Here is a 23,622-nt window from a genome sequence, read left to right on the forward strand (position 1 = left end):
TTAAACCCTGTTTTTCAGGGAAACAACAGGAAATACATTTTAATTACAGCAGGAGAACATGATCAAGATCATCTTTTCTCCTTTTCAATCTTTCTGAAGTTTCTGACACTGAACTCCCTCTTTCTGAACAAACTTCCTTTTTACATATCTTTAAAATTAATTTTTAATTAATGTACATAGTACATATGTTGTTGTTGTTAGTTGCTGTCAAGTTGGCTCCAACTCATGGCAACCTTACATATAACATAATGAAATGTTGCCCGGTCCTGTGCCATCTTCATGATCACTGGTATGTTTGAGTCCAGTCAGATAATATTATGTTCTGATCCACAAGATTTTTGTTGGCTAATATTTGGATGTAGATTGCCAGTCCTTTCTTCTTAGTCTTACTGTAGAAACTCCACTGAAACCTGTCCACTGTGGGTGACCTTGCTCCTATTCGAAATACTGGTGGCACAGTTTCCAGCACATAGCAACACACAAGCTACCATGGTATGACAAATTGACAGACAAGTGATGGATAGTACATATATACATAGTACAAAAAAAATTAAAGCAGACAACAAAAGCCCAAACAAAACCCACTGCTGTCGAGTCAATTCCAACTCATAGTGACCCTTTTAGTTAGCAGCTGAACTCTTAGCAACTGCGCCGCCAGGGCTCCTAGCAATCCTTTGGACAGAGTAAAACTGCCCCATAGGGTTTCCAAGACTGTAAATCTTTGTGGAAGCAGGCTGCTACATCTTTCTCTCATGGAGTGGTTGGTGGGTTTGAACTGCCAACCTTTCAGTTCCCTCCCTCATTTTACAGATGAAGAAACTAAGGAACAGAAAGGCTAATTTTCCAACATCACATTGCTAGTAAGCAGTCATGATTTAAACTTTAGTATTTATAAAGCCTGCAGCTGAATTCTGGAAGACTCATTCAAATAAAAATCCACTTATAACCACACCACCTATAAATAAATACTGCTAGACATTTGATGTGTGTGTTGTTTTTGCCTTTTTCCCGTGCACATGTACTTACGAGTTTATCCAAGAAATCTTCTTTGCCATTAACCTATGTTAGATAATCCTTGTTTTACCTTATTGTACTCTGGGTACAACAAGGAGTGGGTACAAGAAAATGGTGGGAGTGGGGTGGGGTACAGAGAAGGAGCCTCAGAAAATATCTCCAAGTATTATGTTATTTATACATCCTTCTAGTTTTTCTTTTATACCAAAATTGTCCTTCTGTAAGGCTGTACCAATTTACATTCCCACCATCTATGCATGAGTGAGGGGTTTCATCATATATTCAATATACTTGATGTTCAGTAGGTCCCTAAATGCTGTATATGCTCATTCAATTGTATTTAGTGCCTTTTCATCCTGCAAACCGAAAGGTTGGCAGTTCAAATCCACCAGGTGCTCCTTGGAAACTCTATGGGGCAGTTCTACTCTGTCCTGGAGGATCGCTATGAGTTGGAATAGACTTGATGGCAAGGGGTTTGGGCTTTTTTTTTAATCCTGTAAAAACCTCTTTGGTTAACTAACATGAAGGACATGGTGCTCAGAGACGTTCTCTAAAATAATAGATTGTCAGAAACTTTGCTGTTTGAAATTACATTTGTGTGAATGGAACATCCTGCACTCTTTCCTTGAGGATCTGTGCCATGCCGGGTCACTTTGACACAGGATTTTCAATTCAGGTGAAAAGCTTTAGATAAGGGGTTTTCAGACCCAACATTCCAAGTTTATCTTAACTTTGAGGTTTCCAAGGAAAGAGGACCTGGCCTCTGTTTCTCAGCTCAGGCCTAAGCCTGATGTTAAACCTTTACACACAGCCCTACTTTGCTTTGAGCCTATCAAAACACTGCTTCATTTCACTAAACTCCACCCTTTCTCATAATAACCCTACTCTCCTTTGGTGAGACGTCCCAGGTTCCTCTGGTATAGTGTCTCCTCTGTTGCAGAGAGTTAATAAATCTAACTTTGTTGACTACAGGCGTGTTCCTGGTAGTCTTTATTGGATGGCCTTATGAATTCTCACCTATAAGCCCTAAATCTGAATACAACAGGAAAAGTTCCTTTTAATATCTTTTTACTGATTGTTTTTTTAAAGCATGAGGTGGACTTTTATCTGCTTGTAATTCGACTCGACGGCACTGGGTTTTAATTTAAATCTTGCCTGATGAAACTAGATTAATTGCCAAGATTATTACTGCTTTCAGTTCTCCCAATACTCCAAGTTAGCTGGACTGGCTGTTTTATCTGCATGGAAAACTCTTTGCCAGGATCTTCACCTGACTGGCTAAGCCTAAATGTCACCTCCTCAGGGAAGTTCGCCCTGACCATTCTCACCTTAAAGTAGCAATCTTTCCCACACCAACTCCACCCCGTCACTCTACCTCATCATCCTATTTTATTTTTCTTATTACTCTCTGAAATTATCTTTTTTCGATTATTGTTTATTATCTGTCCATCCCCGTTGGAATGTAAGCTTCAGGAGAGAAGGTACCAGGACAGCTCTGATAGCCGCAGTATCCCAGTGTCTAGAACCTTGCCTGGCACTTAATAGGTCCTCAGCAAATATTTTTTGAAGAGTGAACAAATGAGGGACAAACTACTTCCTTTTACTCCTTCCCGTTTAAATCACTACCAAGTAGACTCCACTCTCAGGCGAGAAAACTGTCAGGGCCACTGGGCTTCGCCATTGGCTGGAGCATTTGCCGTTGCTTCTGGCAACCACTGTTTCCCACCAGTCGCGTCGAGGCCCCGCCCCTCCCCCCTTCGGCCCGCCCCCTTCGGCCCGCTCCCTTCGGCCCGCCCCCTTCGGCCCGCTCCCAGGACCGCCGAGCCTGGCCACGTCTGAAAAAGCGGCGCTTGCCCTTTAAGCGGCAGGACTTCTCATCACGTCGTCCGCGGCCCCCGGAAGAGGAAGTGTCGCCTGAGAACGCTCCCTCGCTCGTCCGAATTCGGTGGCGCCACGTCCGCCGGTCCCCGCCTTCTGCACGGCGGCTTCGGTGGCTTCCGCCTCGACACCTTCCACTTGCGGAGCCAGCCGAGTCGTGAGGAAGCCGAGGCCGGGAGTTGGGCGATTGTGCTCATCCTGGCGACCTGAGAAGCGAAGATGTCGGACATCGGGGACTGGTTCAGGAGCATCCCGGCCATCACACGCTACTGGTTCGCCGCCACCGTCGCGGTGCCCTTAATCGGCAAACTCGGCCTCATCAGCCCGGCCTACCTCTTCCTCTGGCCCGAAGCTTTCCTCTATCGCTTCCAGGTACTGACCGGCCGGACGGTGGGCAGTGAAGACTACACGTCTCAGGCGGCCCCACGTTGGCGGAGCGTTGGCCGGCGTGTTGCGTGAGCGCGGTGCTTAGTGGGATATGTAGTGCGTAGGGCTCCAGAGGGTTAGGGAGGGTCTCGGGGGTCGGGGTCGGGAGGCATAGGGGTCGGCAGCCAGGGCCTGAGTAGCTGGCGACGTGAGCTTTGCCCAGGTGAGAAGGGGCCGATCTCACCCTTATATTAAAGTTGTGGTTTCCGTCCTCTGTGCTCAGGGAATGAGGCAGTGACAAGTTAAGTCAGTAAGTTATGTTTGTCAGTGTATAGGACGCTGTTGGAACCTTTAAGAGCCGTGGCTAGCAGCCTGGGTCCACTTGAAGCAGGTGCCCTCTCACCTCCCTCTGCCACCATGTGGGTGACGTGTGAGTGTCAAATAATTTAGCGAACATTGCGCTGCGCTCTTTTGACGTTAATGGAGGTTTGTTTGTTTTTTCTCTCCTGTAGGAGGGATTTAAGGTCAGAGGTGCAGAGAATGAGTTTATTTACTTGCGGTTTTCCCCTAGGCACTAACCTAGTATCTGGTCTGTAGTAGGTAAATGCATGAAGGAATGAGTAAAGAGTAAATTGCCCCAGAAATGGAAGATACTGTACTATTGTTACTTTGAATATGAAGGAAGGAGTCCAAGGTGATTACTTGGCAAAGGAATGCTCATTGCCTGAGCGTTATCTATATTCACTGGGTCCTATGGTTTAAATTTTAATTAGTGGCAGGTCAGGTACCAGGATCTGACATTAATTAATTAATTTGCAGGGCTTTGAACCGGTGCTTCTGGTTTGAACCCCTGCTGAAAATTTGCATTTCTAACAAGTTCCCAGGAAGTTGTGCATAAGAATCACCTGGGGATCTTGTTAAGAAATCTGGATTCTCATTCAGTATCTCTGGGGTGGAAATGCAAATTCTCAGCAAGGGATCGATCAGAGCTAACCAGTTCGAAGCCCTGATTATTTGGCCTGTGGGTAATACTCTGTTGGCTTCCCTCTCTTCACTGGCTATTATTTTAAAGTCTTTTTTTCTGATTCCTCATCTTCCTAACCTTTAAATGTTGTGATGTGCCCCAAAGATCAGTTATAGGACCTCTTTTCTACACGCTCTCCCTAGGTGATCTTGTTCAGCCTTGTCTTTAGCTGCTGTCTGTAAACTGAAGACTGCTGGATACCAATACAAGTATCTTCAGCCCAGATCTATCTCCTGATTTCTAGACTTGTACATTCCAACCGTCTGTTTGAAATCACCACTTGGGTGTCTGATAGGCATCTCAAACTTAACATGTCCAAAACTGAATCCCCCACTCCCGTCATCCTAGAAGTAAATAGCAACTCCATTATTACAGGAGCTCAAGCTAATAGCAGTTTTGGGATCACCCCTGATTTTTCTTTCCCTTCTACTCCACAGTCTGTCAGGAAATCCTGTTGACTGCCTTGGACATATATCCAGAATACAATCTCTTCTCACTTTGCATTGTAAACCATTATCATCTTCCAGCTTTGTTCCTTTCAATTGTTTCTCCAAATTGCTAGAGTGAGCCTTTAAAAATATAAATCGAGTCCTGCCAAGCCTCTGCTCAGAACCCTCCAGTGTCTTCTCAACTCTGAGTGAAATCCAGGTCCTTTCAGTGGCCTATAAGGCCCCCCACTGCCTCTCTGACCTCATCTACCACTACTCTCTACCTTGTACATCAGTTTCTACAGTGACATCCTTGCTGTTCCTTCAGCTCCAACTCCATCCCTCCTCAGGGCCTTTGCACATGTTTCTCTGCCTAAAGAAAGGTAACCATGGTTTACTCATTTACCTTCTTACTTCTGGTCTCTTTCCAAATGTTACTTATGGGTGATGCCTTCTCTGATTGTCCTACAGAAAATAGCACCCCTCCTTCACTCTATCTACCTTACTCTTAATTTTTCTTGCTATATATCACCATTGGTATTTATCGGTGTGCTTTCCCTAAGAGAAGAAGGCTCCATGCGAGCCAGATCTTTGTCTTGTTTACCACTGTCTTTGTCACCTAAAATAGTGCCTGGCACATAGCAGGTGCTACTGGTTGAATGCATGGAAATAATTGGTCATCTGCTATGTGCTGGCCACTGGGGATACAATAGTGACTAGGATAGGAAAGGTCCCAGCTCCCGTGAAGAAAATAAGAGTGAGGCATGTGATAGGGGGTGACTTAAAGGGTGTAATATTTAATAGGGTGGTCCAGAAAGGCCTTAGAGAAGATATTTAAACTGAAACTTGAATGACATGAGGCAGCCTTGGAAAAATTTGGCTCTGGGGACAACCTTGCAGGAAGAAGCCTGTGAAAGGCTTAGGGGCAGGAACAATGAACAGAAAGACTGTAGCCAGTGCAGATACTGTAGAAATGAGGAGTGGGAGATAAGGACAGGGAGATAGTCAGAGGTGAATGCAGTGAAGTGAAGACAGAAAGTTAGTCTGGGGCCAGATCATGTGGAGCTTTGCGGCCTTGTTGTTGTTATCGTCGGTTGCCGTGGAGCCGGCTCCACCTCAAGTACAAGAGAATGAAAGGATACTGAGTCCTGCATCATCTTCATGATGGTTGGTATGCTCGAGTCCATTGTTACGGCCACTGTGTATTTTGAGGGCCTTCCAGCGCCTATCTTCCAGCACTATATTGGCAATATTCTGTTGTGATCCATAGGGTTTTCATTGATTAATATTCAAAAGTAGATCACCAGGCCTCTCTTCCTAGTCTGTCTCAGTCTGGAAGCTCTACTGAAACATGCCATCATGGGTGACCCTGCTGGTATTTGAAATACTGGTGGCCTAACTTCCAGTGTCATAGCAGCGTACAAGCCACCACAGTACCACAAACTGACACACGGGTGGTGGAGGCTGTGTTAAGGGTTTAGAACTTTATTTTCAGGACACTGGGAAGCCTTTGCAGCCTTTTGAAGAAAGGACTGACAAGACCTTGAGTACTCTGTGGGATGGATGTGGTGTGTAGGGGGACAGGGTGAAAGCGGGGATAGTAGCCCACCATGGTTTGTATGTGAGGAGGACAGCTAGGTAATGGAATCAGAGATGAATTAAGTTAGTAGGCAAGAGAGATGGTGGTTTGGACCATAGAAGTGGATAGATTTGGGAGTCGGAGTGGACAAGATTGCTCGCTGGATTGGATATGAAGGGTAAAAGGGTGAAGGAAACAGGATTCGCAGATGTCATTAAGTGTTTATACAGAAGTAGCTGAGTGAATGGTGTAGCCATTTCCTGAGATTGGGAATGTTTAGGAACCCTTAGGTTTGGGGAGAGGTGTGGACAAAGAGTTAGGTTTTAGGCGTGTTAACTCTGAGATGTAGTTGTGTTCGTTTTATTGTAGTAAAAATAATATAACAAAACATTCGCCAATTCAACCTTTTTTCCATGTTCAATTCAGTGACATGGATTACATTCATCATGTTGTGTTACCCTGTTTTATAGACAGCTGCTCTTTCAGTTTCTATTTCGGTACGTCAGAGATGGTTCTAGGCTATCTTGCTTAACTCCTTTGCGTAGTAGCTACCAAACCACATAGCTAAGTGTGCAGTAGGACATTTTTGAAGATGATTTCTTCCAAATCAGTCGTAGGAAATTAGAGTAGACAGAACCATCACCACTGTTTGTTCCCAGATTATTCCGTCATCCTTAACAGAAACTTGGTGCCCCGTAAGCAGTGGCTCCCCCCTCCACCCCACCCTCCCACCCCTAGTAACCACTAGGAAACTTTGGTCTCTGAGGTGCTTGTAGGCGCTTGGATATAAGAACGTGATTCTGGGTGGCAGCCAGAATCGCACTGCAGAATTTTCTCCTGTGATTTGCTTTAGTAAATACTTGTTGACTGAGTGAAAGTTTTGTACTTTGTGCCTGGTGACATGTTGGGTAATGTGTGTCACGGGGAGCAATGATAAATTGTTTTGTGAGAAGGACCTGGTCAAAACTTGGCTGTTTGACCCTCCTTGCAAAATCTTGCTCACTTGTGTAGTCCATTTACTAAAATAAGTAACAGAAGAAAGCCTTTCTGATAGGGGGCAGATGCATAGTGTCAAAGGGGGTCAACTGACTCATTATCTTTAGAAAGAGTCATCATTCATGTCACCCTGCCGGGATTTTTCTGCCCTCCTTGCACTGTTTCTTCTGGCCTTGTTATCTTGAGACTGAAGCTGCTGGCAGGAGGCAGGAGCAGTGCACTGACTGCCCAGGTACGAAAAGACACTATCTTTTACCAGGGTTTCCAGTTTGAACCCCTGCTGAGAATTTGCATTTCCATCCCTGATATACTGAATCAAAATCGATATTAAGATTCCCTAGGTGATTCTTATCTGTAACAAATTTTCGGAACCTCTGCTGTACTAGTGGTTCTCGGAGTTAGTTCCTAACCAGCAGCCTGGGAACCTGTTAGAAATGCAAATTATCAGTGGGGTTCTATCCAGAACGAACCGAACAGGGTTCAAAGCCCTGATATACCGTGTGTCTTCCTCTTGCTCCTCTGGCTCCTACCTATGCCAGACACGTTTAGCTTTCGGATCCACCTGAAGGGACTCTTTGCTAATGAAGCAGTTGAGGAAAGACTGTATCTGAGAGAGGCTGACAGGCAAAGACAAGCTGTGTTGGGCTTTAGCAGCATTTCTGCCAGAGGCTTATTTTTTCTTTAGAAGCTGAATCTTTAATAAAGACCTTGGAATCTTTATAGACCTTCTTGCACTTAAAAAAAAAAAAAAAAAAATTGTGATGGTTGGGTTGATTTAGAATTGTAGATTTGTGTTAGAAGTGACAGATGTAATTTTTCCACCTTATTTATAGCTTCCCTGTGAGTCACTTACTGGTTTGGAACTCCAGAGTTTAAAATGTGCTTTCCTTAGTTTGGATAAGCCAGAACATCTAGGCGTATGTTAAGACTCACTACACCACTGTCCAGAATTTCTTTTTCTCTCTTCCTAATCCCTCAGACTTAAACCCATCAGTTAAGTAGTTCACAGTGATGAAATGTCTTCATAGTGGTCCCTGATGAACTAGTAGAAAGGCGGCAGTTTCCTGCTACTTACTATCTTCTGGAGTTATGTCTCCCAGGTTATTGCCTACCTGGCAATATTTCTTCATTTCTTTGAACAAAATAACGTCGCCCTGTACATCTGTATTGTGCTTCTCCGTGTCTTACCTCATTCAGCTCTCACAAACATCCTAGGTAGATGTTACCCTACTTTATAGACAGCTGCAGTTTCAGTTTCTATTTCAGTGAGACGAGGCTAGTTCTAGGCTATCTTGTTTAACGCATTTGCATAATATATACCAAACCACATAGCTAAGTGTACGGTAGAACAGTTTTGAAGATGATTTCTTCCAGATCAGTCATAGGAAATTACTTTTCCTTTTCTGTTAGACAGGCTGTGAGTTTTCAGGTAATTGAGCCATGATCTCAAGGCCTGGCTGAGCCTTCAGCTAGTTATGTGCCCTTAAAAACCAAAAACCCACTGCTGTTGAGTTGATCCCTATTCATAGTGACCCTGTAGGACAGAGTAGAACTGCCCCATAGAGTTTCTAAGGCTGTGAATCTTTTCTTTTTCTTTTTCTTATCGTGCTTTAGGTGAAAGTTTACTGCTGAAGTTAGTTTCTCATACAAAAATTTATACACACATTGTTATGTAGGCCTGGTTGCTATTCCTATAATGTGATTGCACATTCCTCCTTTCCACCCTGGATTTCCCGTCTCCATTTGCCCAGCTCCTATCTCTTTCTGCCTTCACATCTCACCTCCAGACAGGAGCTTCTCATTTAGTCTCATGTATCTACTTGAACTAAGAAGCACACTCGTTATGAGTATCATTTTGTGTCTTATACTCCTGTCTATTCTTTGAAGAGTTGGCTTCAGAAATGGTTTTTGTTCTGCGTTAACAGAGAGTCTGGGGGCCTTGTCTTCTGGGGTTCTTCAGTCTCAGTCAGATCATTAAGTCTAGTCTTTTTAGTAGAATTTGAGTTCTGCACCTCAGTTTTCTCTTCTTTCAGGGACTATCTGTTGTATTCCCTGTCAGGGTAATCCTTGGTGGTAGACAGATACCATCTAGTTCTTCTGGTCTCAGGCTCATGGAGTCTCTGATTTATGTAGCCTCTTTTGTCTCTTGGGCTAATATTTTCCTTGTGTCTTTGGCTTTCTTCATTCTCCATTGCTCCAGGTACATTGGGACCAATTGATGCATCTTAGATGGCTGCTTGCTAGCTTTTAAGACGCTAGACACCACTCACCAAAGTGAGATGCAGAACATTTTCTTAATAAACTTTGTTATGCCATTTGACCTAAATGTCCCCCAAAACCATAGTCTGCAGACCCCTCCCCAGCTACTCGTCCCTCTAAGTGTTTTGTTGTATTGAGGAAATTTCTTAGCTTTGGATTTAGCCCAGTGCTGCTGACTTCCCCTGTATGATGTGTTGTCCTTCCCTTCACCTAAGGTGATTCTTGTCTACTATCTAGTTAGTGAATGCCCTTCTCCCTCCCTCCCCACCCTCATGACCATCAAAGAATGTTTTCTTTTGTTGTTTAAACCTTTTCTTGAGTTCTTACAATAGTGGTCTCATATAATATTTGTTCTTTTGTGACTGACTAATTTCACTCAGCATAATGCCTTCCTAATTCATCCATGTTATGAGGTGTTTCATGGATTCATCGTTGTTGTTCATCATTGTGCAGTATTCCATTGTGTGACTATACCATAATTTATCTGTTTGTTGATCGATGTATAGGTTATTTCCATCTTTTTGCTATTGTGGACAGTGCAGCAGTGAACATGGGTGTGCATATATGTATTCATGTGAGGGCTCTTATTTCTCTAGGATATATTCCAGGGAGTGGGATTGCTGCATCGTGTGGTAGTTCTATTTCTAGCTTTTTTAAGGAGGTGCCAAATCGATTTCCAAAGTGGTTGTACCACTATACTTTCCCACCAGCAGTGTATAAGTGTTCCAGCCTCTCCACAACCTCGACAACATTTATTGTTTTGTGTTTTTTTGAATTAACGCTACCCTTGTTGGGGTGAGATGGTATCTCATTGCAGTTTAGATTTGCATTTCTCTAATGGCTAATGATCGTGAGCATTTCCTCATGTATCTGTTATAAGGCTGTAAATCTTTAGGGAAGCAGACTGCCACATCTTTCTCCTTTGGAGCGGCTGGTGGGTTCAAACTGCTGACCTTTTGGTTAGCAGCCAAGCACTTTAACCACTGCGCCACCAGGGCTCCTTGTGTGCCCTAAGGCAAGTTATTTATCCTTTCCAAGCCTCAATTTTTTCACCTGAAAAATGGGGATAAAATACCATATTAATTCTGTTGTAAGATTCCATTGATTCATATGATGCTCCATGAGTTTAATACAGCTCTTCAGGGGAAAGGAAGGCAGAAATTACATTAAATGAGCGCATTGGCTATAAGACACATCTTACTTTTAGAAACACAAAAATGTGTACCTTCAAATTGAGTAAATACGTTATCTGCCTCACGCCTCTATTATATTGAAGACATAGAAAAACGTTTGTAAAGTGACCAGTAAGTAGCCTGGTATACAGACTATTCAAATAGAGTGTTCTTTTTGTTTTTTTTTTTTTAAATCAACCAACAATTCCTACCGTTAGTGCTTTCCCTCCATGGACAGTAAAATTCTAATTTGCAATTGAAATGGAAAAATGTTACTGCTAGAGTAGTAATCTTATTTTACTTTTTGTCCCCCAGAAAGCATCGCAACTAGAAATGGAAAGATGTGAATACCCAAGTTTCCTAATTTATTTCCAGGAGTAATAAGAAATGGCACCAGCCAAATGTGTTAATCAGCCAGGTGCCTACATTTGCCAAACTTTTGCGTGTATTACCACATTTAACCTGATGACAGCTACCTTAGCAGATGTAAGAGTGTGTTGAGGAAGACGGACGGTATACACACATAACAGGAAGAGGCTGAGCGTGGAAGTAGCCTTGAGATTTGGATTTAGAACTTCAGTGGTTGGTATTTTGGTATAAACAGCTTTGAAATCTTTCCTTAGCAGTCCTGTCCACATTAGACAATTCTGCTGTGGTCTGTAGATGAGGCTGCTCATGAGTTCGTGGCTTTGGTTTCGAACTTTGTATTGAGTTACAGTATATAAACAGGAAATGTATATATTACAAATTTAAAGCTTGTTGAATTTTCAGAAGCTCAGCTCACTTCTATAACCAGCATCCAGATCAAGACACATCACCGCACCACCAAAAGCTTCCTCCTGCTCCTCTGATCACTTCCCCCTCTCAGGGTAACTACTGTCCTCACCTAATAATGTAGATGGTTTTTGCCCCTTTTTGTACTTTGCGTAAATGGAATTGTACAGTATGTACTTTTTTGTATCTACCCTCTTTTTCTCAGCAGTATGTTTGCATGTGGTTGTAGGTTGCTCATCCTTGTTATTCCACAGTGTGAGTGAATACAGCATGCTTTACTTATCCATTCTGTTGATGGGCCTTTTGGGTAGATTCCAGTTTGGTGCTATTCTGAATAATGCTGCCGTGAACATTCTAGTACATGTCTTGGTGAACATATGTACTTCTTGATGAGCATATGTATGGATTCCCGTTGAGTATATACCAAGGAGTGGAATTGCTCTTTTAAAGTCCTCAGTCAAGTGCCGTTTGTTTAAATGAATGGTAGGGGCCGTTTCTTTCTTGTCTAATGTGTCTTGAAACAAAAAAACCAAAGCCAAAGACAACTCACAGTTTGCTAACAGATGTTCACCTTTCTTACTTGCTTGTTGATTTGATGTAGACTTCCTAAGTCTAGACCCTTAATTGTTTCAGAAAAATCTTTGTTTTTCATACTTTAAAAACCCCACCTTAAACTCTTGGGGGAGTTTGTGATTATTTCAGTAGCAGATAGTTTGGGAGACTTTCTAGTTAAAGGATTGCTGCAGCCCACTCTCTCAGCTGAACTTTTTGCATTGGTAACTAAAGGACAACGTCTTAGGGTTTTTTTTTTTTTTTTTACGTATATGCTGGTAAATAGACCTACCCAAACACGTAGGCTATTTGCTCCTTGTTAATGAGGACCTCTGGCAGATGACATAATCTCTAATTAGAGCCCAGTTTTCATCGTGAAAAAACTGGGAGGATTATGGTTGCCACTTTGGGGTTAAATTGAGATGCTCTGCAAACATGTGGCACCCAGTCCTCTATGGGCAAGTCCTAGGTACCTCCTAAGGCATCCAGATGCCTTTCCAGGATTGAGAACCTACCTGTCAGCCCGAGTGCTGAAAATAAAGCCAATTTCCTTATCCTAACCATTTACTTATCAACTGGACAAAAGAGAGAGGACTTAGTTGGGTGCCCTCAATGGGGATTTCAGAAATGAATTGCACATATCCTTCTGAAGAGATGAGGTGTTTCCTGGTGTTTTTAAATTATAATTTTAAAGTAGTACAGAAATAATACTAAGTCTTTTAGACCAGTGAAAGCAAGTATTACTCAAAGGTTAGCTTAATGAGAGGGGAAAAGCAATGAGGTATTTGACAGATGCTGATTTCCAAAGAACAGGTGCACAGAGTGCCTAAAAATAATGTCGTGTCATCAGTGCTAGTGAAAATGTAGTCAGGAAAAAACATGAGGTTTCTTGTCCAAAATCAGGCCTTGAGTAATTTACAGGAATATGGGAGTAGTTTACAGTGTGAATTTGTAAAAACTAGGTCAGTGTGCATCGTGTAAAAGATTGTAGTAATGATAATACACCCATGTGTATACTTTTTTTTAAACAAAGCACCTCTATAATTCACTTTAATTCCAGCCTTATACAACTCCCATGAGGTAAGAAAGGGTAAGAGTCACTGCAGGATAAGTGTCACTGGGTGGACGAGGAAGCAGACTCAGACGTCCAGACTGTTCCAAGGCCCCACAGCCATTTAAGAGCCAAGGCAACGGCTCAGTTCTGTTCTTTATTCCCAGTGCTTTTCATAAGCAGGGAGAATGAATTTGCAGGCTTATTCTCGGTGCATTTCAGGATTATACACACATAGTAGTACTGAAAATTTTTATTAATTGTGATTATAACTTATAATAACCATGTCACTTGTGAGAGACATTGTAAAAACAGGGATTTTGTAGCCCAAACTCTGGATGGAGTCAGACCGTCTGGGACAAAATTCTAGTTCTAACACTAATACTAGCTATCACTTAGTCTTTCTAAGCACTGTTTTCTCATCTATAAAATCTACCTCCTGAGTTAATATGGAGCCCTGCTGGCGTGTGGCTACTACCCAAAAAGTCGGCAGTTCAAATCTACCAGCTGCTCCTTGGAAACCGTATGGGGCAGTTCTGCTCTAGGGTCACTATGAGTCGGAATCCACCAGATGGCAACGGTTTTGAGTTAATGCATGTAAATAAGTAGAGTAGCACATCCAGTAAGGATTCACTAATTTTGTTCATTCATTCTACCATTAACCAAAGAGTAGGGCAGGTAGTAGTTTATGTCATTCCCCTTTTTCAGATGGAAATTGAGACTCAGAGATGGTAATTTGTAAACTAAGACGGAAATTCAGGTCTTCTCCAGTGATCTCCAGTGCTCTTTGCGTTAGACTTTACTGTTTCCATGATAAAGTTGTGAATAAACCAAAATGATATTTAACAGGTTTTGTTTTACTGGTTTAATACAGGGCTCTTGGGAGGTCACTTGTGGAGTATGCAGAGTACATTTTCCTCCACAGGGAGTTAAGCTCCGAGGTTTACCGTCTTATATTTGGTGAATGTAACTCACCAGATCTGTATCTGGCCGGGACCCTAGCACTGATGTCCTTCATTCCAGCCACACCCAAGTTATTAGCAGTACTTGTTTCATTTACTGTGCTTTTGCAAGTCTTGGGGCCTTTTGGCCTCATTTTTCTAAGACCACATTTCCCTCCCATGTGCTTACTCTTTGCTGCTTTTAACAGCCTTTCTCACGACTGTGAACTCTGCCAGGGCTGTGTCTGTTGTGCTTGGTAGTACATGGTAGAATGCAGTAGCACTCAGTCCAGAAGCCAGCATCATGCTGACATTTCCAGAAGTTTGGAAGGCCATCTACTTTACCTGCTGTTATTTAATGTTGTTCAGGAGGCACTAGCCAGAGAATTAGACATGAATGAAATAAGGTACAGAATTTTATTTACAGATACAATTGTGCAATTGGAAAGGCCAAAGAGCTCAATTTTCAAATCTTAATAGCAGTAAGATAATTCATCTTGGTTGTTGGGTATAAGAGGAGATAGAAAGCAGTAGCTCTATAGAAAACTATAAAAGCCTTAAAAAGATTTCTTCTTGCCTAGGAATTACATCAATACCATATTGATATCATAAAAATGTTGGTCCTAATTCATTTAGAAAAATAAAGTTATCTGACACTAGCCAAGACCATGTAACACTTGTGGAAGAAAAATGGGAGGATTATTTAACTATATAACTTTACCAGATATTAAAGTATATAACTTTACCAGATATTTAACTATATAACTTTGCCAGATATTAAAATAGCTTGATATTGGTATAGGAATCAATTCCAAGCAGAATAATCTAAACGTCGGCCTTAATATGTAAGTGCATAAATACATGACACAAGTGGCTTTTCAAATCAAGGGAGAAGATAGATTGTTCAGTACAGGAGGTTGGGGGAGCCCAGGAACCCTCTTGAAAAACAAATTGTATCTCTTCCTCACTCCTTAGATGAACTGAAAGTGCTACTGTAAAACTGAGCACTTTTATCATCTCTTAAGCATGATACATGGTGGATACATTTGCCTACAGTAAATTAAACTTTTGAGCACCAAAAGCATGACACAAATATCAGAAAAGCATAAGTTTGTCCAGAAAATATTTGCAACGGTGAGAAGGGGAAATTTTCTTAATAAAGGCCTATGAATCTAGCAGAAAAATGAAAGAAATGTTAGTATGTAAACATGAGAAGATGCTCTACTTTTTTCAGAATGTAAATCAAAATGTATTTTCAAATTGGTGAATACAGAATACATGAAGTGATGAGGGTATGGAAAGAAGACATGCATTAACTTACTTTTAGGAGGAGGTATAAGTTGGTAGGAAACCCTGCTGGTGTAGTGGTTAAGTGCTTACAGCTGCTAGCCAAAGGCTCGACGGTTTGAATCCGCCAGGTGCTCCTTGGAAACTCTATGGGGCAGTGCTACTCTGTCCTATAGGGTCACTATGAGTCGGAGTTGACTCGACGGCACTGGGTTTTTTTTTTTGTTTGTTTGTTTTTGTAAGTTGGTAAAGCATTTTTGGAGGCATTTGACAATTATCTGCCAAAGTTAAATGCATGTGTCTATTGATCTAGTAGTTTGACGGATAAGAATTTATCCTATATATACACGTAGAGAGGTTATACAAGAATATTCGTTGCAGCACTGTTTTAACAGTTTGAATGAAGTTTGGAGGTCCACTCAGAAAGAATACTATGAAAGCCAATGAAACTGTTTTGTCACAGGAATGAAACAAGGTATAGAACAGTGCAGTATGAGGTAGATGAAGAGGGAGGGAGTACACATACTATTAATTCTGGAAGGAGGTACAAATAACTGGTCAGTTTTTGCTGGGAAGAGAACTGGGAGATGGAGGGTAAGGAGCAAGTCTTCTCACTGTAGACCCTTGTGGAATTCTTTTTTTTTTTGGAGGGGGAAGGCATGTTTTTAAATCATGTACGTGTATTGCCTGTTTACCACATTTGTTTGACTACCACGTTCCCGTTTAACTTCTACCTTTTGAATATGATTTTTTTTTTGACAAGGTTTGTCATTTCAAGGTATTCTCTTAGTAAATAGAGGTATTACTGCACTGTTGAAATTAAGTCTATGTAATTCATTTTTGATGTAAGCTTTTAACTGTATGCCTCAGCTCAGTGAAGAGTGATATATTTGTATAGTATCGATTTTTTTCAATTTGTTTAAAAACAGTTACTGATTATTTTATGTCACCTAATTCCATTTTTTTTTTTTTTAATTCCATAGGTTATAAATTGGTGTGGTTTAACTGATACGCAATTTTCTTCAGTTGCCTTGAATTATGTTAGTAGTGTGTATTTAGTAGCTCTCATTTTTGGGGAGAATGCTTTGTAAGTGATGTTTTTTTTTTTTTTTTTAGCTAAAAGAAAAAAAAAGAACCAACCTTAGAGAAACTAATAATTGTTTATTTTGATCGGGACAGATCTGGAGGCCAATCACTGCCACCTTTTACTTCCCTGTGGGTCCGGGAACTGGATTTCTTTATTTGGTCAACTTATATTTCTTATATCAGTATTCTACACGACTCGAAACAGGTATGTCGTCTGTAGTTGTTTTAAATATTGTTTCTATTTAATTTACTAATCTGTGTGTTTACTTACTTGGAGGAATTTTGAGGGCAGTTAGATTATACATAGAAATGGCTTAATGATAGTGAGTGCTGAGTAAGTAGTAACTGTGCCACAACGGTACTAGACCCTGAGACTATTGGATTTTTAATCCTCACACCATGCTCATGAGGTATAAGTAGCAGTGTCTCATTTTATAGGTGAAAAACTAAATTGGAGGTTTACAAATCTTTTCCATCTTCTTAGTGCCTGAGCAGTGTGCCCTCAATTAGAAGTCTCACTCATTTCTGTCCCAGAGAAATCCTTGCCCTTTAACTGAGTTACACTGTATAAATCTCCTTGATCAAAACCCAAAAACACTACTTTATGGAATTAAAAAGCCTATACTTAGTCTCTGTAATGAAACACTGAAGTTTAAAATATATTGCCGTGATATAATAATACGGCGGCTTACCAGATATGGCTACCCTATACAGGGTTACAGATAAGCTCTAAAAATCTTTAACGTTTTTTACTGAATTATAATTTATTTCCAACACCTTATATGCTTTTGTAAGTTGCTTACACTAAGAAGCAATCAATTGATATTGCTATATTAAAATGTGAAAATAATTCAACTGTTAAGCCTCAATGATTTTGAAAAGGTTGGCTGACTCGAGAGACATTATAAACCTGCTTGCGGGCCGTTAGCTCAGGATGGAGAATTCTGAAGGACCTCGAACCTGAAGTCAGCGCCCGTAGGTGTGAGAACCGTGCATCAGGCTCGAAGCCGCAGGGGAGTAGCAGGATGGACGTTTGGTGTCAAATAGAATTTTCCCTTAAATTGGCATTTGCTACTAGGTGCTTTTTAAGAAGAAAAAAGTCATTGAGATGTTACTGTCGGAAGGAACCTAGCCCATTCCCCCAGTTTTACAGTGGAAGAACAGAAGATTCTGGGAGGTGAAGTGGCTTGGCTGAGGTAAAGCTGACAACCAGTACTCTTGCCACCATGTCAGGGGTTTGACTCCTTAAATCTACCAGAATATACGGCTTTCATTTTCTCTTGTCCCTGTTGGGCCGGATTATTATAATACTGTCTCACTTGGCATTCTACCCCTCTGGTATAATCTAATGGAGGATTAAGTTGTTGGAATAATAATTTTAATATCGGTAGTAAATGCTAGGTTAAGCATGGATGACCCACAACCAGTTTTTAAAATTTTTATTGTGGAATGTTTTCAAACATATACAAAAATAAAGGTTAAGAACACACTTTTTCCCTTTTGTTTTATTGAGATAAAATCCACATAACGTAAAAATTTACCATTTTAACAGTTCTAGAGCGTACATTTCAGCGGTACTAAGTACATCCACAGTGCTGGGTAACCACCACCACTCTCTGATTCCAGAACGTAGTCATCATCCCCCAAAGAAACCCCGTACCCATTGAGCAGCCACACCCTCTCCCCCCAGTCCCTGGCAACCACTAATCTATTTTCTGTCTCTGGATTTTCCTATTCCAGACATTTCATGTAAATAGCCTTTTGTGACTGGTGTCTTTCACATAGCATGATGTTTTCAAGGTTCACCTGTCTTGTAGAAGTGTGAACTTATACCAGTATGAACCCTAACTTGTTAACCACATACACCTTCAACAGTTGTCTCATGGCCAGTTTTATTTTCTCCGTATTCCTGTCTGTCTCCCTACCCCAGATTATTTGAAACAAATGCCAGACGTGATTCCGTCCATAAGTATTTCAGTATTTATTTGCCTCTGAAATATAAAGACCTAAATTATAGTAATTCTATGACCACTTTTTGCTTGTAGATTGTCTTCTCTTGTTTACTTAAGGTCCTTGAACCCATTTACCCATCTCTACTTACATATTAGGTAGTACAGCTAACTTGTAATCTTATCATCCTACCTGCATAACCGTTAAGGTACATCTATCTGTAGGATGCTCTCTTTCATTTGGTCTGATTCTTAAAGGTGCCCCCTCATTCCCTACTTCCCATCCACAGAGAATTTTTTTTTAACGTAAAGTTTTATTCAGAGCAGTTATTCTATATTCATATAGGCAGGCATTCTGATTCCAAAAACAAGCAAATGGCTTGAAGTAGGCTAGCTGCAATGAGGCTTATAAAGAAAAGAGGAGGGAGAAGAACAGAAGATCAAGCATTGGCTAGTCTTAACATGATTGATTGAACCCTGCCGCACCCCTTTACTGAGATCAACTGATATCAGATTATTATAACCTTAAAATAACTTTAAAGTCAAAGTAAGATGTCTGTTATTAATTTTTTCTCTTTGACATCTCTCCACTCTTAAACATGATTCGATTAGAATCTTTGATCAATTAAGTGTTGGCCAGACATCATCTAGGTTTCTTTGGGTCTGGTAGGTACTGCTTTATGGGGTGACTTTTAGTGAAACATACATTATTTTGGTTGTTTCCTTAGCTTCTTTGTTGTTTCTTCAGTCGGTTGGAGGCTATTTGTTGTACCTTTGATGGTGGCTCACAATCTTTTGAGACCCCAGAAGCCAAGCAGCTTAGTAGCTTGAAAATAATATAAGGAATCAAAATGAGGAGAATGCATAAGCTAATGGCTTGAAAGGCTTGTCTGGCACAAGAACCCAGATTTCCTAACCATGAAAACAAATTACAAGAAGTGCAAGAGGAGCACCTGCAGCCTGCATTGTGTCTCTAGCATGAACTTCTGCTAAAACTCTGTCTCAGCATACTTCCACTGAGGTGTCATTAATAAACACAGCGCTTTGTTTTTCCCGAAGTACAGACTCCCCCTTGGGAAGCAGGTAAATAATCAAGAGCTAATCTGTCTTAAGGCCTGGTGGTGCGGTGGTTGAAACACCCGGCTGCTAACCGAAAGGTTGGTGGTTTGAATCCACCCGCCGCTCCACAGGAGGCAGATGCAGCAGTCTGTTTCCGTAAAGATTACAGCCTCGGAAACCCTATGGGGCAGTTTCACTGTGCTATAGAGTCGCTATAATGTCGATTCAGCCACAGTGGATTTGGGAATCTATTTTATAATGTAATTACCTTTACCTGTGCTATTTCAGAGAGAGGCTGTAGCATCACCTGGTTTATTAACGGAGCCATCTTGTCTAACCTCACTTGTAGCCTTAAAACACGCACGCACGCACGCACGCACACAGTTTAAACCCATTTCAGCACGTACAGGTTTCCTGATTGTTACAGAACGGCCAGTTAATGCTTCCTTTGTCATTGGATCCTGATTTGATAGCAGTTTAATCAGTTGTTTGATGGCCTTCAGTCTTAATCCCATACTTCCAGTTTTCTTTCTGGGTACAGATTTATGTACAGATACACAAAGAAAAACCTAAACCATATGATAAGTCCAGTGTGCAAGTAGAAAACTCATTAGTTGTCTGGTTTCTCAGAGACAATTAACAAAGCCCAGAATTTCACAGCTCATGAGGGGTTGCCGTAATATCCTACTGAAACATCAGATTTTTCTCTGCGGTCACCTTCCTTCCAATCAAAAGACGATCTCAAAGCAAAGTTTCTCTTGATCTAGAATGTGGCTGGCGAGTATTATTTACACAGGTGCAGCAAGAATCGTAATTTCTAACTGAGCCATTTAAAACTGTTCCGCTAGACGTTTTCCTAAGGAACTTCAGAGTAAATGGGAAAAAAGCCTCTTGAGCCCAGGAAGCCAAGCCAAGAATTAGCCACCAGATCTCACCTATAGCATCTACAGGTTTAGGGGCGTTCCCCTTTTCTCGAGGTTCCAAAATATCGTGAGGTTTCTGGGCCTTCCAGGAAGTCAGTGACCTTTCTCACTCACCTGTAAGGCTGGGAACCTTGTAAGTCAGGTACCAAGCTAGATGTCCTGGGAGAGTTTTGTAAGCGTTGGCTCCATAAAGTCAATCATAGTTGCTTAAAGTGTCTGGTCAGACCTAATTTTCTGAGCACCATTCTCAGAGACGGTGTTCCAGTCAAAAAAGGAGTAAAACTTGAACCCAGGAGAGGTTCACCAAGTTCCCCAGCTGTGGTGAGAGAACACTTGGGCACAAAGTACCCAGGTGTGGTACCGAATTTGATCCCTCACCAAAAGTGGGCATTTGGTGATCTTCTTTGGGTCTCGCTTCTGGTGCCAAAAACTGTTAAAAAAATAATCAAAACTCAAAGAAATTGGAACATAAGGTTTATTCGGAGCAGTTGTTCTGTATGCGTATAAGGAGACCATTCGGATTCCCTTCCCCCCAAGAGCAAATGGCTCTCCACAGAGCATTTTGAAATGGTAGAGCTGAGAGGCATTTCTTTAAACGGCTTTATTGAGATAAAATTCACATACTATCCAGTTCTCCCATTTAATGTATACCATTCAGTGGTTTGGTATATTTACAGAGTTGCATAGCCCTTACCACAATCAATTCAAGGACATTTTCATCACCTCATAAAGAAACCCCATACCCATCAACAGTCTTTCCACGTTTCCTGTCTTCCAGCCTTAGGCAACCACAAATCTACTTTCTGCCTCTGTAGATTTGCCTAATCTGGATATTTCGTATAAATGGAATTATGCAATATGGTTTATCCACTCATCAATTGATGGACACTTGGCTTGTTTCCACTTTTGGACTATTACGAGTAGTGGAGTAGTGTTGCTACCGGCGTTCAGGTAGAGAGGAACTTTTGAGATCAACTTAACCCTTTTATTTCACAGACCAGGAAACAATGGTATGGAGACGTGACATGTCGCAAAGGCCGCAAAGCTGTTTAGTTTGCACGGCTAGGACTGGAACCTGGGTTTACTGATTCCCAGGCCTCTTTCTACCAACAGCCTCAGTATAATATTTTGACATTTTAAAATGTTTGCCGCCAACGTATTTCCCTTCTTGGCCAAATTGTTAAGTATATAGTAGTGCTGGCTTGTATATGAGGTTTCTGATTTGAACTTGAAGACTGCCATTTGAAACCAGTGACTTTATAAATTCCCAATTGCAAACTTGCCAAAGAATATAGTGCTGTAGTCTGTTTGACTACAGTATTTTAAGTAGTCTGATTCTAAAGAGTCTTTAAAAAAATCACAAGGCAAACCACATCAAAAGAGGCACAACTGTGATTAAAATTCAGAAATTTTGTTAGACTTTCAGCTCTGATTCATCATAGTGATCCTCTGGAATTAAGCAGCCTTGACACCATGGCTGAAGTGTGCCTTTGAGGTAATAAGGGAAAAATAAATCAAAGTAGGAGAGACTTTAGCTAAAACTATTTTCTTTTAGTTAGGTTTCTTTCTGCTGTTCTGATACTTCTTAGGATTTTTTTTTTTTTTTATTGACTAGCATATCATGAATGGAACATAGAGGGGAGGACAGGTAGCTTTTTGAGCTAGACTGGCCTTATAGTCATTTCTCTTCCCCTGTTTGGCCTCTCTTACTGTCTTCCAACTGGAGCCATCAGGACTTAGGAGGGAAAGCTGGGCTATTGTTGATTATCTGCCTATTTAATAAGGTCGAGCCTGGTACGTGGTGTAGTGACAAGAGCACTAGACTAGCCATTAAACTTGACTCTGCTTCCAGCAAGCCAGGTGGCCTTGGTTATGTAACTTTATTTCCCCGCCTGTAAAAAGGAGGTCATAAGTCTTTCCATTCTACCTCACAGATGCAGTATGAGGACTAAGAGTTAGAAGCCATGGACATCGATTAGAAAACTAATCAGCTATGTAAACTTTCACCTAAAGCATAATAAAATGTTAAAAAAAAGGGGGGGGGGCATGGGGATATCCTCTTACTGTCCACCCCCCGTCATTTTCCCTTGCTAGAATATAATTATAGAATATAAGCTCCTGGAAGACAGAGACGGAGCCTTCTTAGTGTCTGTGAGCCCAGTAAGGGACTAAGTAGTTGTGTTTATGTGTCTAATAATAATAATTATGTTGTTATTAAGTACCACCCATGCATAACCATGTTGGGGGAGGTACAAGAGTAAGCAGAACTGGTATGGTTCTTGCCCTGACAGGAGGATATGGTGATTGACTAAGACATTACAAGTGCATCACCAGGTCACAATGAGAGCTACGAAGGAAAGGGCAGCAGGCTGAGTGCCTCATCGGGGCCTCATGGTCTTTGGGATGGGGGTCTCGGTAGCTGTGGAGCTGACCGTCCTCACTTTGCTTCTGATTTAGCATGTTACTTACTGGAATTTAGTTAGGAGAACATAGTGGACCTTACTCAGTGACTTTAGGGCTTTATTGAGGACGTGGTTTAGATATTTAGGAGAATTAACTTTTCTTTTACTTGGGAGAAGTGATTAAAAATATTCTTAGTTTGGCTTTCTGTAGAATTTTTTTGAAGTGTTTCTCTACATAGAAGTTACTTTGTTCTGAAATTTTGAACTGTGACATTTGGCTTATTTTTGTTTCCAGGAGCTTTTGATGGGAGGCCAGCTGACTATTTATTCATGCTCCTCTTTAACTGGATTTGCATCGTGGTATCCTTCAGTCTGTTATTTTGGGCCAGAAGTAAACCAGATTTTTTCAGGTTTGGGGAAATAGTATTCTATAAAGCATTTCAAATTACAGCATTTGCATCTTTGCTTACAATAGTTAATAATGGAGAATGATCCAAGTTCTTAAAGGCTATGTAGGAGATCAAATAGCCTTTGAGTGGTACATTCTCTTTCATTGCCTTTGTGGGATTTTTCCACATTTGGTTGAGTTTTATTACTGTTCCCTTTTCTTGTTTCGAGTTCTCTGTGTTCTCATGTGTGACAGCTTGTTGACTGCAGCACAAAGAGGGTTCGTGCCATGAGACAGCTTTTGAAATATGTGGTCCTCATCGGAAAATTAATGTACAACTGGCATCCTTTTTCTGATTTCACTGCTGTCCTTGTCTTGGGGTCCTCAATGGTAATTCAGTCCCTCTGTAAAAGGACACAGTAAGTCTCTGCTTTGCATCACCACAATTGTCAGCAGCCTTCTAGCTGTGACTCCTGCAGATGGTGAGAGCGGCA

General features: G+C 41.3%; 1 protein-coding gene across 1 annotated transcript in view; it reads left to right on the forward strand.

Annotated features, from left to right (window-relative positions):
• The first annotated feature begins 2,873 nt into the window (after window positions 1–2,873).
• DERL1 (derlin 1) overlaps window positions 2,874–23,622 on the forward strand; it is a 30,013-nt gene continuing 9,264 nt past the window's right edge. Inside the window, exons 1-3 of the mRNA XM_049854067.1 lie at window positions 2,874–3,264; window positions 16,501–16,612; window positions 23,036–23,100. Coding sequence (XP_049710024.1) covers window positions 3,112–3,264; window positions 16,501–16,612; window positions 23,036–23,100 — 330 coding nt within the window. The 5' untranslated portion in view covers window positions 2,874–3,111. The remainder of the gene's footprint in view (window positions 3,265–16,500; window positions 16,613–23,035; window positions 23,101–23,622) is intronic.

Source organism: Elephas maximus, chromosome 15 (assembly GCF_024166365.1).
Source record: "Elephas maximus indicus isolate mEleMax1 chromosome 15, mEleMax1 primary haplotype, whole genome shotgun sequence".
NCBI classification, from domain to species: domain Eukaryota; kingdom Metazoa; phylum Chordata; class Mammalia; order Proboscidea; family Elephantidae; genus Elephas; species Elephas maximus.